Raw genomic sequence first — 14,243 nt, forward strand, 5'->3', positions numbered from 1 at the left:
CTGGTACATCTCCTGGGAGACCAGAGACAGAGCATGACCAGAGCGAGCAGAGGACTCCGGGCACGTGTCCACTGGTATGTTAGCCATCTGAATGTGTTCCTTAGAAAAATGCCTGCTCATTCCCTTTGCCCATTTCTCCACAGGTTTTTGTTTTTTGCTGTTGTTGAGTTTCTGAAGCTCTTTGTAAATCCTAAATATTAAAAAATACTTAGGTTCTCTAGCTATTAGGGAAATACAAGTAAAAACCACAGTGAGCTTCCATCTAACTCCAGCGAGACTGGCCTACATTCAGAACTCTACTAACAACACCTGCTGATGTGTGGGTGTGGGTGTGGGGGAGGGTGGAAGGGAATGTAACCCACTCTACTGCTGGTGGGAGTGTGGGCTAGTACAGCCACTATGGAAGTCAGTATGGAGAGTGCTAAGACAACTGAAAATTGACCTGCCATATGACCCAGCTAACCTACTCCTGGGACTATATCCAAAGGAAATGAAATCTGCATATCAGAAAGTGATGTGCAACTTGCTATGTGTAGCAGCACAATCCATAGAGATGATCTACGTCGTGTTATTCTCTGCACCACCAACTCTGAGAATGGGCATTGAACCAACAGAAGTGTAATCGCCACTCCAAGGAACCAGGAAATCCAGAAGCTTAATTATAGAGTTTGCTCAACAGGTTGGCCAAGATTTTAGCCCACATCTGTAGGAAATGGAGAGCAAAGAACCCAAAGAGGTGACATTTATTCATCTATCATTGTCTAATAACTAAGCAGTATATTTTGGAATAAGTCCAGTCTAATAATTTATGGTGCAATTTAAAAAAACAAAAACCCAAAACTGTGTCAGGACTCAGCTATGAACTAAAAAAAACCGTCAATACCATGCAAGATTCTATTTCCAAAAACACAGATAATTATCTAAGAATAAACTTGCCAAGAAGCACACGCAACCGTCTGAAAAAGATGTTAAGAAACCTACTGAAGGACACAAGAGAAAACACGAGTCTTACTGCAATTCCCATTCCATTGTATTATAAAACGCAGCAAATAAAGCCACTTTATCATGGTGTATAAACAGGAATGAGTGACTAGAAAAGAATAGGAAATTCAGAACAAAATCAAGTGATGTGGAAATTGAGTGGTAACAGGCAAGTAAGTCAGAAGACGTTAGGACAACCTGTTAGCCATGGTAACAGCAAGACCTATGCCTTAGGTATGCCAAAATAGAGACCAGATAGTTTAAACAAGAATAGAAAAAACTGACCTGTAGGATTATTAGAAAAATTCATGCTATAAAAACTCTGATTTTGTCAAAGGCAGAAACGCAACAGATAGCGCCTTAAGCACGTGATCACAACCATGCCTAGAGATCACCATACGATCTAATCGTGCGCACAGTGAGGGACTCCAAACTGAGATTTTCCTCAACACAGCTAGCGAATTCTCTTCAAAATCATTAAGAGTGCAAAACATGAGAAAAATACTAAGAAATCATCACACACCAGAAAATGTGACCACTACGTGCAGTGTGGATGTGGATTCCTGGAAGAGAGTCAGGGTAGTAACAGAAAAGCTGATAGTGTCTGGATGAAGTCTTTATATATGAATAATGTGCCAAAGCTGATTCCTTAGTGTTGACACTGTGTATAGCTATGAGGTATCTGTATTAGAGAATAATTACATCAGAACTCTCTGTTTTGGCATTCTGTAGGAAATTTTATCTTAAATTAAGTTTTTCAAAATACAGAGAATTTTAGAGTTATGACTTCTGTATGCCAGAAAGTAATCCTTAGCTTCAAAGATATAAAATCATAATGCCCAAGACAACATAAAAATGTAAAGATGAAGCCAGAACAGCTTTCCCCATCAAGGTGTTCAGTGAGGCGTTTGAATCACTATTTCCTAACAGGAACTCCCCTAATGACTCAAGTCAGACCCCACAGAAAGGCTCAGTGTCTCGGCCGTAGGGAAGCGACACCCTCGCAGCCCCTGCTCACCTGCCCTGCACCGCCTGGAAGGTAATTCTGCGACTTGGTGCCACCTCTCCTCCTTGAAGTCGTAGCATTCCACGCTTCGGATAGCCTTTGGTGCTTGGCCCCCAACCACCACCATCAGCTGCAAAGGCAGAAATGGAGACACTTGAACACACAGTTCTCGCATTCAGGGATTTCTGAGTCCTACAAAGACATGGGGTGGGCAGCATTAACAAGTGAAGATGGCAGGGTGAGCCGGGGGAACAACCACCTGCCCAACACTGAGGACACGTCACCAAGGGGGCACAGGTTGGAACTACTGCTGTTATCTAGCACATGTAGTCAAAAATAAGGATTTCAGAAACTGAAACATAAGTTTCTAATCCTTCAAGCAAAAGCAGTATTTAAGCCAACAAGACAAAACAAAACAAAAACAAAAACAGCTAACAGTTAGCGGTGAAGGCTCCAGGATGTCAAAGGGCTTGCCACATACAAGATCCTGGTTTCACAAAGACCAGGGGTTATGTCACCACCGCATGGGAGAACAGGCTGAAATGAAATCTGTTACTGCATGGGTGAGGCAAGAAAGACACCAAGGGATTACAGGAAGATGGAAGAAGAGAAAAAAGGGAAACAAACTGATTGAAGAAGGAAGAGCCAGTGAATGGAATTAACAAGAGTACAGATTTCTAGATTGCAAGTCATCACATCTCCCCCTGTACCTACAAATAAAGCCACCCAGCAGGACAGAGGAGCCATGGCAGAAACCACAGTGAATGAGCTCACATCAGCTTGCTGCTGAGAACAAAGCAGCCCCACACGGTTCCTCCACAGCCATTCCCAGATGCCCGCCATCACTATCCGGCCAGGACCAGGAAAAGCACTCTACGCAAGACTTATGAGCCATAGCTCCACCTCCCAAGAACCTACAGGAAGGTCTTTAAACAAGACTGAACGAGGACCAACTGCACAATGTCTTTTTCAGGTTAGTTATCACATAAAATGAAGAATTAACAAAGAAAAGCTCCAATACTTGACCCTCCTACCATCAACACAGAAAGAACAAGGCGATGGTGAGCTAGGGGCAGGCGGGGGGCGGAGCGCTCCAGAGCCGAACACAAACTAAGATCCAGCTCGTCCTTAGCAGCGTGCGTTTGAAGCTTCAAGCCCTGCCCCATCCTTTCACAACACTGACGGGCTTGGATGGTGCATCCAGTGCACATTAATTCTGAAACATCTTGGATGGCAACTCTTTGAACAATCCTTGAGAAAACATTCTGATGCAAAGAGCTCATAATTTCTCAAACTTTGCATCTCAGGATTTTCTGTGCAACAGGTCACTTTGGCACATCAAAACAAAGACGAGAAGGGTAGCAGTGTTTGTCCTTTACTCGCCCGAAAGAAGTGAAGCACAGTGAGCTTTGGCATTCCAGGAAGCAGAGAGACAAGAGCCAGGGGAGCTCACTGGGAGGGCCGGGCAGAAGGGCAGGCAGGGAGAGCAGCGTGAGCTGCATGAAACCAGGAGAGGCTGCGAGCAGCAGTGCACCGCTCTGAGCAAGGGCACTGCCTTACCCTGCGGCCCAGGCTCCCCCTAAGTCCCTGCATCCCATCGGAGCAGCAGCGGACTGACCATGCCACCAAGCAGCAGAAAACTGACAGGCCCTTCTGTCCAGCAAAGTGAAATGTAACACTTTAAGAAAGGCAAGGGCCAGGGAGCTGAGGCACACCCAAGGGACCAACCCTCCAGTGAGGCTCGGTACTCTCCTCTTTCCATTTCCATGACTTATTAAACAGTAAACATCTTCTCCTGAAAAGCCAAGTTTCACAAATTTCCAATCAGAATTTCCAAAATGTATTCTAGGCAAACATATAAAAAAGTCTGTATATTCCCCAATCTGAGAGCGTCACTGATACAGATCCCAAAATGGAAGGGAAGCTCTCCAGGCTTCCTTTTATGACATTCAGAACAATCCAAGTGCTACTTAATGGGAATGCAAAACGAAGCAAGTTAAAGTTCACAAAATCAAAGCCCAATATAAGAGTACTAAGTCATTGCAGTGGTTAAAAAAAAAAATCTATACTATCAAAATTCTACAATCATTTCCCAGGCACTACTATCACATTTTGTTTGATCCAACTTCTTACTATCATTAAATGCATCTTTACCAGGAAATAAAAAGCGTAAGAAATGAACCCTTATTTCAATGTTACTTTACTTCATTCTCATTCTAAAGAGTTGACCTTAAATATAAGTACTGCAAAGTGACAAATAGTGCTGCTCAAAGAGTATCCAGCACAGCACCCTCTGAAAGCGTGCACGGGTGAAAGCCTGAAGGGATCCTGAGGCAGAAAAGCAAAGGCAGAGACAGCAGCCTGCTCACACTCGCCAGAGACAGCAGCTGCCTGCTCACACTCGGCAGAGACAGCAGCCTGCTCACACTCGGCAGAGACAGCAGCAGCCTGCTCACACTCGGCAGAGACAACAGCCTGCTCACACTCGCCAGAGACAGCAGCAGCCTGCTCACACTCGGCAGAGACAGCAGCAGCCTGCTCACACTCGCCAGAGACAGCAGCCTGCTCACACTCGCCAGAGACAGCAGCAGCCTGCTCACACTCGGCAGAGACAGCACAGCCTGCTCACACTCGGCAGAGACAGCAGCCTGCTCACACTCGCCAGAGACAGCAGCAGCCTGCTCACACTCGCCAGAGACAGCAGCCTGCTCACACTCGCCAGACAGCAGCAGCCTGCGCACACTCGCCAGAGACAGCAGCAGCCTGCTCACACTCGCCAGAGACAGCAGCAGCCTGCGCACACTCGCCAGAGACAGCAGCCTGCTCACACTCGCCAGAGACAGCAGCAGCCTGCTCACACTCGCCAGAGACAGCAGCCTGCTCACACTCGCCAGAGACAGCAGCTGCCTGCTCACACTCGGCAGAGACAGCAGCCTGCTCACACTCGGCAGAGACAGCACAGCCTGCTCACACTCGCCAGAGACAGCAGCCTGCTCACACTCGCCAGAGACAGCAGCAGCCTGCTCACACTCGCCAGAGACAGCAGCCTGCTCACACTCGCCAGAGACAGCAGCAGCCTGCGCACACTCGCCAGAGACAGCAGCAGCCTGCTCACACTCGCCAGAGACAGCAGCAGCCTGCTCACACTCGCCAGAGACAGCAGCCTGCTCACACTCGCCAGAGACAGCAGCAGCCTGCTCACACTCAGCAGAGACAGCAACCTGCTCACACTCGCCAGAGACAGCAGCAGCCTGCTCACACTCGCCAGAGACAGCAGCTGCCTGCTCACACTCGGCAGAGACAGCAGCCTGCTCACACTCGGCAGAGACAGCAGCAGCCTGCTCACACTCGGCAGAGACAACAGCCTGCTCACACTCGCCAGAGACAGCAGCAGCCTGCTCACCCCCTCACTCCCGGCTGCCAGGGCAGAAAGGATGAAAGCCCCAGAGGTGAGCCTCATCACAAAAGCAAGCCTGAGTGCCAACACATCCACTGGTAGCGATGCCCCAAAGCTGCAACCAGAGAGGCCTGGGAAGCAGCCAAACTCAACAGCTGACCACCAACGCACCAAATGCCCAACCAAGAACAACTCGCAAGGCATTTCCTAAGGATGCTTCAGAAGGCTTTCAGATACGACAGGAAAAATCAAATGTGAACTTGTTTTCCCACCGGGGTCTCAGCAGCACAGCCAAATTCCAGGAGAGAGAAGAATATCAAGAACGTTGCTGTGTTTGCTTTTTAACAAAGATGAAATATTTAATCCATATTAAGAATAAATTACTCAAAAAGAAATTGGAGGGCTCGGCAGCATGGCCTAGTGGCTAAGGTCCTCGCCTTGATCCCATATGGCCGCTGGTTCTAATCCCGGCAGCTCCACTTCCTCTCTGTCTCTCCTCCTCTCAGTATATCTGACTTTGTAATAAAGAAATAAAATAAATCTTTAAAAAAAAAAAAAAAAAGAAATTGGAAAGATTTGCTTGAAAAAAGTGGTCATTTTAAATTCATGGCCAAGACTCGGAACACATTTTATAGCTTCATTTTTTTGTGTGAGAACAAAAACTGACACGAAATAACACGGACGAATATGACGTGAAGAAGCCTCATAAAGATGGCTACTTACTGAAGCAGGTACAAGGGTGTTTGGAAAATGTAAACACTTGGAAAATCAGCAGGCCCAGATGACATGCATACTAAGGAATTTAGGGAACTAGCTAACATACTTACTGAGCCACTTACAATTATTTTTGAAAAATCTTGGAGAACTGAGGAGAGATCAGAAAATTTTAAAAAGGCAAATACCAGTTTTTAAAACAGGGTAGGAAGTGAATGCCTTGTTAAGTGATACTTTTCTTAAGTGATAACTCTCAGTAAAACTTTAGAAAGATTTTGAGCAAAGCATTTAACTCTCATAGAAGGGTGTGTGAAAGGAATCCTGCCAAGTCTGTGCCTATGGGGAACTCCCTCTCACTGAATGCTCCTGGCCACTCATTCACTGCTGGCTTATATGCTGGACTGGTCACACAAGAGGAGCTTTCCACAAGAAACCAGGCCGGTGGGCGTGTCCACTAGGGTGTCAGCACACAAGTGGACCTTTCTACAAGGGGACCAGGCTGGTGGACGTTTCCACTAAGCTGTCAGCACACAAGTGGACCTTTCTACAAGGGGACCAGGCTGGTGGGCGTGTCCACTAAGCTGTCAGCACACAAGTGGACCTTTCTACAAGAGGACCAGGCTGGTGGACGTTTCCACTAAGCTGTCAGCACACAAGTGGACCTTTCTACAAGGGGACCAGGCCGGTGGGCGTGTCCACTAAGCTGTCAGCACACAAGTGGACCTTTCTACAAGAGGACCAGGCTGGTGGGCGTGTCCACTAAGCTGTCAGCACACAAGTGGACGTTTCTACAAGGGACAGGGCCGGTGGACGTGTCCACTAAGCTGTCAGCACAGATATTAGTGGGGTCCATTACACATTTTAACACTAACTTATGATCTCAATAACTGAGCTACTAATACCCTGGCCAAATCTACAGTTAGCTCTGAATTGAGGAATACTGTTAACACCAGGAAATACAGGAAAACAGTACCAATGTAGATTTGAAACATTTGAAAATGTAGGCTCCAAAAATAAAACTTGAAAATAAAAAGCAAATAAAAGCATTGAAATAAAAGAATTAAAACTACATAATTCAATGGGAAGGAGAGAGTAAGAAACTGAAAATGATAAGAAAACAACAGATAGATTCTAACTCTTACTCTGGTATTACCCCAAATGCACACAAGAGTTAAAGTACACACATCAAAGTGGCAGAAAGTGGATCACTGCGACAGGTCACACACACATGCTGGCCCTTGCGGAGACAAACAGGCGGAAGGACTGCCAACAGAGACAGAAGCGAGGGGTCACTTGGCATGCAAGATCAAACCAGCAAAACACGAGAGGCTGCAAATGCAAAGACAACTGTAGAATGCGAACTTTCACATAGAAAAATCTAAATGCTGCAGATCTGGACACGCGAGAAATCCACGCTCCAGTGACTACACACAGCGTGTAGGAAGCAGCAAGCACTGTACAACACGGAACAGGAAGGCCGCTGGCTGAGGCGCTAACACATTCTCCGAAATAATGGGTTTCCAGTTATGCAAAAACTTAACTTCCATAGAAGTTGTCCTTCCTAGTCTAATTTTTGACCATAACTATTCTTTCTACCATTAAAACAGCTAGTTCGACTCAGAAGAGGCAGAAACGAGCTGCCTTCTGTTCCCCATGAGTGACATCACGCAGCTGATAAAAGATTAACTGAGCTGCACCGTCCCCACGCTGAGACAGAAAGTCAGCAGAGGCTGGACTATAACACCCCCATGCACACTATCTCTTGCAGGGAGACTAGAACGATCAAGCGTGGAGACAGATGAACACAAAATGAGCAGCTGGCGTCACTGTGGCTGTCTGGGAGCGCTAAGGAGTACGAGGAGCAGGTCCTACTTTGGGAAGGTTCATGGGCGTCCTCAGGCGCGTCCGCACGCTCTTCATCAGCACGCGCTGCTCGCTGGGCAGCAGGTGGTACTTCATCGCCTCAATGAGGTAATCTTTGCACGCACTGCTGTTCTTGACCAGCGCCTCCTCTTCCACCCTCTGTCAGAAAGCAGCAGACACGCACTGTGAGGGATGGCTGCTTCAGGACAAAACCACCAGCGAGACAGAAGAGACAAAAAGCAGCAACACTGCTCGCTGTTTCAGTGTAGAATGGAATAGGTGGAAACTTAGGAGTAAGGGAAAAAAATACACAAGACCTGACCCACAGAGGAAAGCATATGTGCAGATCCTTAAAAGCATGCATTAGACATATCTTTAAAATGACCACTGATTTTATGACCTATTTTCAGTGCAGAGGCCTTCCCTCCGCGGGGCTTCTCCTCGAATTCCTGCACCAGCCAAGGCTGAAGCAGGCGTCGGGGTGACAGCAAACTCACTTCCTCAGCCACCACCTGCGGTTCCCAAGGTACAAGTCAGCAGGAGGCTGGATCGTAAGCAAAGGGGCTGAAGCTCAAAGCCAGGAGCTCGGAAACGGGCTGTGGCTGTCTGTGGCTGTCGACAGGCCAACAGAATCACTGTGCAAATACTCACACTTTTTTCATCTTTTTAAAACCTCTTCCTTGTTATTTGCCATGATACGGTTTTGCAGGCTTGGGGATTTCCCCTCCACCTCGTCTTCCCCCACTGCCACTGTCTTCACTGTTATTTAAGTACATCATAGCAGTGTAGGTACAGGCAATGGCAGAAAACCTAGTATCCCATTATCAAAATACACTTAGCACTTTCGTCGGGTGTACTCATTTTATTCGGGAGCAGAGATGCATACTGCTGCATAGCTTCACTTGCCAGTACGTTGGTTCCCATTATATAGTTTACCTATGCGTGTGTATATGTATATACACACACACACACACACACACATTCACCTATATATTGATTGACCTTGTATTTTGCAATGAAGGTTGTCTTATATCAGAGAAACTATATATCTGTCCTTTGGGGATTGGCTTATTTCACTGAGCAGAATGGCCACATAATGTTTACAAACATGTAGTTAACTGAGCCCAAGTTGTGGCCATTTTATTGCAAATGGTAGAATTCTATTCTGTTTAATGGCGGTGTGATGTTTCACGGAGTAGATACACCACAGTTTCTTTATCTACTTCTCTTTCGACGGGCATCTGGGTGGCTTAACATGTCTTTGGTATTATGGTTTTGCTGCTACAAATATGACTGTAGGTCATCTTCTCATATGCAGATTTCTCGTTCTGTGGACATACGCCCAGGAGTGGGATGACTGGGTCCTACGCTGGATTGATTTGCACTTGTCTGAACACTCTCTGTACTGACTTTCCTAGTGACTGCACTAGCCTACACTCCCACCAAGAGTGAAATAAGGTAATCCCTCCACCTCACACCTCCTCTGCAGCCCTGAGTGCCAGGTGAGGGGGCGGAGTCACCTGCACTCAAGTGCTCTGCATTTACCTGAACCAGGTACTCCCGGGGAAGCAAAGGTAGGCGCACATGTTCCATCAGCCGAGCCATGAACTCTTGCCTCACATCCTTATCATGGTTCACCCACGCTATTACTGCTTCAAACACCTTGCAGGGAACACAAGGAAAGGAGAAAGTACAAATGAGCTTTGTACCAAGATACCTGGAAATATGCCTCATGTCTTACTGAGACACCCATGTTTAACTCATGGGTAAAGTATTTGCTAAACCCTAACCCGCAATGTGCTCACGGAGCCACTTAGTAAGTACTTCATAAAGCACTTTCAGTAGCTTTCTGTATTTAACAAGTACTTTATTCACTTGGTATTCATTAAACATTTTAATCGGCACCTTACCTAATCTTACCAAAACTGTACTACTATGATAATCTAACATGTGGGCTATTTCATGGCAGATAAACTATGCAAATTGAATTCTGTTCTACTTGCCTAGATTTAAATCTCTCAAGTCCTTTTGGTACGCAGTACCCAAAATAATAAATTAAAGTTATATTCTGAAATGAAAATAATATATCCTTTTTAACAATTCATCTTCAGCTTTTTCTTTAAGTTTACAAATACTGTATAACAACACAATGGTGGCTCTCAGGGTCCGCAATTTTTTTTTTTAAGATTTATTTTATTTTGATTGGAAAGTCAGATACACAGAGAGGAGGAGAGACAGAGAGGAAGATCTTCCGTCTGATGATTCACTCCCCAAGTGACCGCAACGCCCAGTGCTGTGCCGATCCGAAGCCGGGAACCTTCTCCAGGTCCTCCAGGTCTCCCACACGGGTGCAGGGTCCCAAAGCTTTGGGCCGTCCTTGACTGCTTTCCCAGGCCACAAGCAGGGAGCTGGATGGGAAGTGGAGCTGCCGGGATTAGAACCAGCGCCCATATGGGATCCCGGGGCGTTCAAGGCGAGGACTTTAGCCACTAGGCCACGCTACCGGGTAAGGGTCCGCATTATAATGTAGCAGTTAAAGCCATTGCCTGTGACACTGGCCTCCCGTACAGACACTGGTTCAAGCCCTGGCTGCTCTATTTCCGAACAAGTTCCCTGCCAATGTACTAGCAAAGCAACAGAAGATGGCCCAGGAGTTTGGACCTCTGCACTTGCACGAGACCTGGAAGAAACTTCTGGCTCTTGGCTTTGGTTTGGCCCAACCCTGACCATCGTGAAAGTGAACTAAATGTAACTCTGCCATTCAAATATTTTTACCAAACAAATCAAGCATCTGCAGAATAGGTTAACTCTGTAACAGAATATATTAAAATGCAATATTCTCAAACTTAAAACAAAACTGTTTAGAAGAGACAGAAGCAAGTATCTCCCATGTGCTGGCTTACTCAGATGCTAGGCCACGTTGAAGGCTGCAACCTTGAGCTCAGTCCCGTTTCCCACGTGGGGGCAGGGCTCCAAGCACGTGGGAGGAAGACGGAGTCAGAAGCGGACTGAGCCCTGACCCTGTTAGTCCAGTAAGAGATGCAGGCAGCACAAGCAGTGTCTCAACAGACACATCAAACACTTCCCTTCAAGGTGAAGTTTTTACAAGCTACATAAGAAGGGCATTACTACTTAAAATACATACTGATGAGGAAGTTAATATATTCATTTGAAGATGATGATCGTCTATATCATTTCCTTCCAAACTGACGTGTGTATCACCTGATAGTCTCTAACGGATTGTAAAAATGTTTGGCAATATGCAAATGGATCTCTGGGAATGAATGCATATTATTTTGATACAGGAAAAGAGCAAGGCACTAAAAATAAAACACATAATTAACCTTCCTCTTTAAATCATTCTGTATGCAATTATTACTGAGAATTTCTATGTGCCAGCTGCTGAAGTCAGAAAGTGGGCAGTGTGCAGCTTGTCAAGTCCATCTCCGCGTCTGCTCATGCTTTCCTGCCGGAAGCCTTTGGAGCAGACGCCTTCTGGGCTGGAGCTTTCTGGCCCTTCTGGGCCTTGGCAGGCGCTGCCACCTTCGGGGCCGCAGCCTTCTGGGCCGGGGCTTCGGGGCCGCAGCCTTCTGGGCTGCAGTGGTCACCTTCTTCACTGGAGCCTTAGCAGCGGCTGCCGCAGCCACCACGGCACCCTTAGCAACAGGCGCTTTTTTAGGAGAAGCTTTCAGCAGAGCTGCCCTTTGAAGCTTCTTAATTTTATTCTTGATTATTCTGTTTCTCATCTTCTTTGCCTTCATGACTTTAAAGCGGTCAAAATCAGTCACCTTTGCTTTCCTTTCTCTGGCTTCAACCTTCTTGGCCCATCTCATGGCTGCCCATTTTGCAATGATATCAGCCTTCTCTCAGGCTTTCCGGACATAGTTCTGGCGAGCACTGTGTGGGAACTTGAGGATGAAATCCGTCAGCTGCACGCATTTGAAAGGCATGGCCTGCCTTCTGACCCGCATGCAGGGCCCATCCACCAAAGCCCTGTTCTGATCAACGACATCTACAATCGCGACCAGCTTACCGGCATGAGGCCCAAAGGAGACGTAGGCCACACGGCCGACCTCCACGAAGCACCTGAACACCATGTCGGCGGCGTTCGGCGAGAAGCAAGAATTCCATTTTGTTTATCTTCTCCCACCCAGGACATTATAACAGTGTCTGGTACAGAGTAAACACTCAAAACATGTTTGTTAAAGTTGCAGGTGACTGACCAAGGCAGCCCAATGTCAAGGGAGCGAGAAGCGCAGCCAGGAAAGGCAGCAGCACAGAACTCTGAGGGCACAACACTCGAACAGGTCACAGTTCAGGGAGCTTGCTGCGACATGAACAACCACAGCGATCTCTACTGGCGATCAGCTGGTCAACTGGCTGAGACTCTCGTCTTTCAGATCAAAACAGGATCACCAAGTTACAACACGAAGTCGAGGAACTATGGTGTTACTGCATACTGGGCAAAGGGAGACAGGCTCACCTTCTCCTCCGAGGCAATGGTGAGTTTGTCACTTGAGATCAAGCTGCACACCTGCTCAATGCCAAGATTGAGAAACTCTTCACTTAGCACGACATCAGCAAAATGCTGCTCTGTGTGGGAGTGAGAAAGAAAACCCGTTAATGCCAGGATTCCACTCCCACAGCTTCAAGTTGCTTATAAAATATAAAGTTAGCCTAATGTAAGAATTAGAAAAAAGTTAACAGCACTTCCACACAAGAATTAGCAAGATCAACTATTTCGTTTCTGCAACTGCAAAGCAGCAACAAAGGAATGGGGCTTTTTACTTTGTTTTGTTTTTCTTTAAAGAACATTCATGCATTCACCATCTGAAAGGCAAAGTTACAGAAAGACAAGAGAGAGCAACAGACAGCTTCCACCCACTTCTTCACTCCCCCACGGCTACAGCAGCCAGGGCTGGGCTAGGCCAGAATCGTAAGCCTGGAATCCACCCGAGCCTGCCACGTGGGTGCAGAGGTCCCAGGACTTGGGCCATCTTCTGTTGCTTCTTGAGGAACATTAGCAGGGAGCTGGACAGGAGGTGGAATGGCCAGGACTGGAACCAGAACACATGATGATGACAACGTCACAGGCACCACACTGTCAGTGCCAGAAGCCGCTCTTCACGCACAGCCACACCTCGTGGCTCAACCTGTTTTATATGGTGGCACTTTAAATATCTATTTTAAATGGTAGCATCACTATCAGTACAAAATTTCTGGTAAGTTCCATGTCATAATACATCACGCAATAAATGACAGAGGGTTCTAGGCCATTACAGATTAAGAGTGGGAGGGATCCTGCTTTACTTGAAAACAGAAGAAACTGTAATGCCTGTCTATCTGAACATACGGCCATCATTTCTGCGGCTGGTATTATGACGGAGGTCAAGCCACTGCTGGTCACACTGGTATCCCATCGCCAACTCAAGTCCCAGTTCCTCGGCTTTGGATCCAGGTTCCTGTTAACATGCCTGGGAACACAGCAGAAGGTGGCTCAGGTGCCCAAGCCCATGCCATGGAAGTGTTTGGTTCCCGTTACCTACAACACATGCCTGGATGGTGTTCAGCCTCCAGGTTTCAGGATGACCCCACCTTGGCCACTGCTGTCATTTGGGAAGTGGATCCATAGAAGATCTCTCTCTCTTCCTGTCTCTCCCTCTTTCTGTAACTCTGTCTTGCAAACGAGTATTTTTTTAATGGATGGCTTATGATATACAGAGCTCTGAATTCTAAGTAAACAAGTTATTTGGCAATCAAACTATATAACTTAGACCGAAAGACATGTCCCGAAACTAGCAAAATTAGTAATTCTTACAATACTGGGGGAAAATGTCCTTGATTCAATATTATAGCCACTCTTCCCAAAGACCAAAAAGGTTCTATAAATACTATTGGTAAGTTAAAAAAATTAGAGAACTATTTACAAATTTCTTGTAAATCCATTACTCATACATGAAAGACAAACTCAAAGGGCACGTGGTTGTGGCTTTGGAGTCAGGGCCTACAGAGAATCCGTCTGCCCTGACCCTGCTTGCACAACTGTGGGCAGTTAGGTAACTCCCCTAAGCCTTGGTGTCCTCATCTGATACGGTGAGGACGACAGAAACACCTTACTCAGGAAGACCTCAATGAAGTGAGTGAGAGGTTTATTCGATATCTAGGACTGCATCTGACAGACACTGAAGGCACAGTGATACAGCTCACAGCGAGTGCAGGCTCTGTGCCCATGCATCCCGCTCTGCCCGAGCTGTAGTTCACAGCAAGAGGGCGCTGGCTCTG

At 46.7% G+C, this 14,243-nt stretch overlaps 1 protein-coding gene and 1 pseudogene across 3 annotated transcripts in view; both read right to left on the reverse strand.

Annotated features, from left to right (window-relative positions):
- The window catches only part of KLHL2 (kelch like family member 2), a 54,823-nt gene that overhangs the window by 11,155 nt on the left and 29,425 nt on the right, over window positions 1–14,243 (reverse strand). For both annotated transcript variants that reach the window (XM_004591423.3, XM_058657428.1), the window contains 4 exons: window positions 12,445–12,554; window positions 9,507–9,623; window positions 7,971–8,120; window positions 2,000–2,117 (listed from right to left, as the gene is read on the reverse strand). In XM_004591423.3, coding sequence (XP_004591480.2) covers window positions 2,000–2,117; window positions 7,971–8,120; window positions 9,507–9,623; window positions 12,445–12,554 — 495 coding nt within the window. The remainder of the gene's footprint in view (window positions 1–1,999; window positions 2,118–7,970; window positions 8,121–9,506; window positions 9,624–12,444; window positions 12,555–14,243) is intronic.
- On the reverse strand, window positions 11,415–12,078 carry LOC101534005 (large ribosomal subunit protein eL14-like; annotated as a pseudogene). The gene has a single exon (XR_192144.2). The product of XR_192144.2 is annotated as a large ribosomal subunit protein eL14-like (transcript).

The sequence above is a fragment of the Ochotona princeps genome, chromosome 32 (genome assembly GCF_030435755.1).
Source record: "Ochotona princeps isolate mOchPri1 chromosome 32, mOchPri1.hap1, whole genome shotgun sequence".
Taxonomy (NCBI): domain Eukaryota; kingdom Metazoa; phylum Chordata; class Mammalia; order Lagomorpha; family Ochotonidae; genus Ochotona; species Ochotona princeps.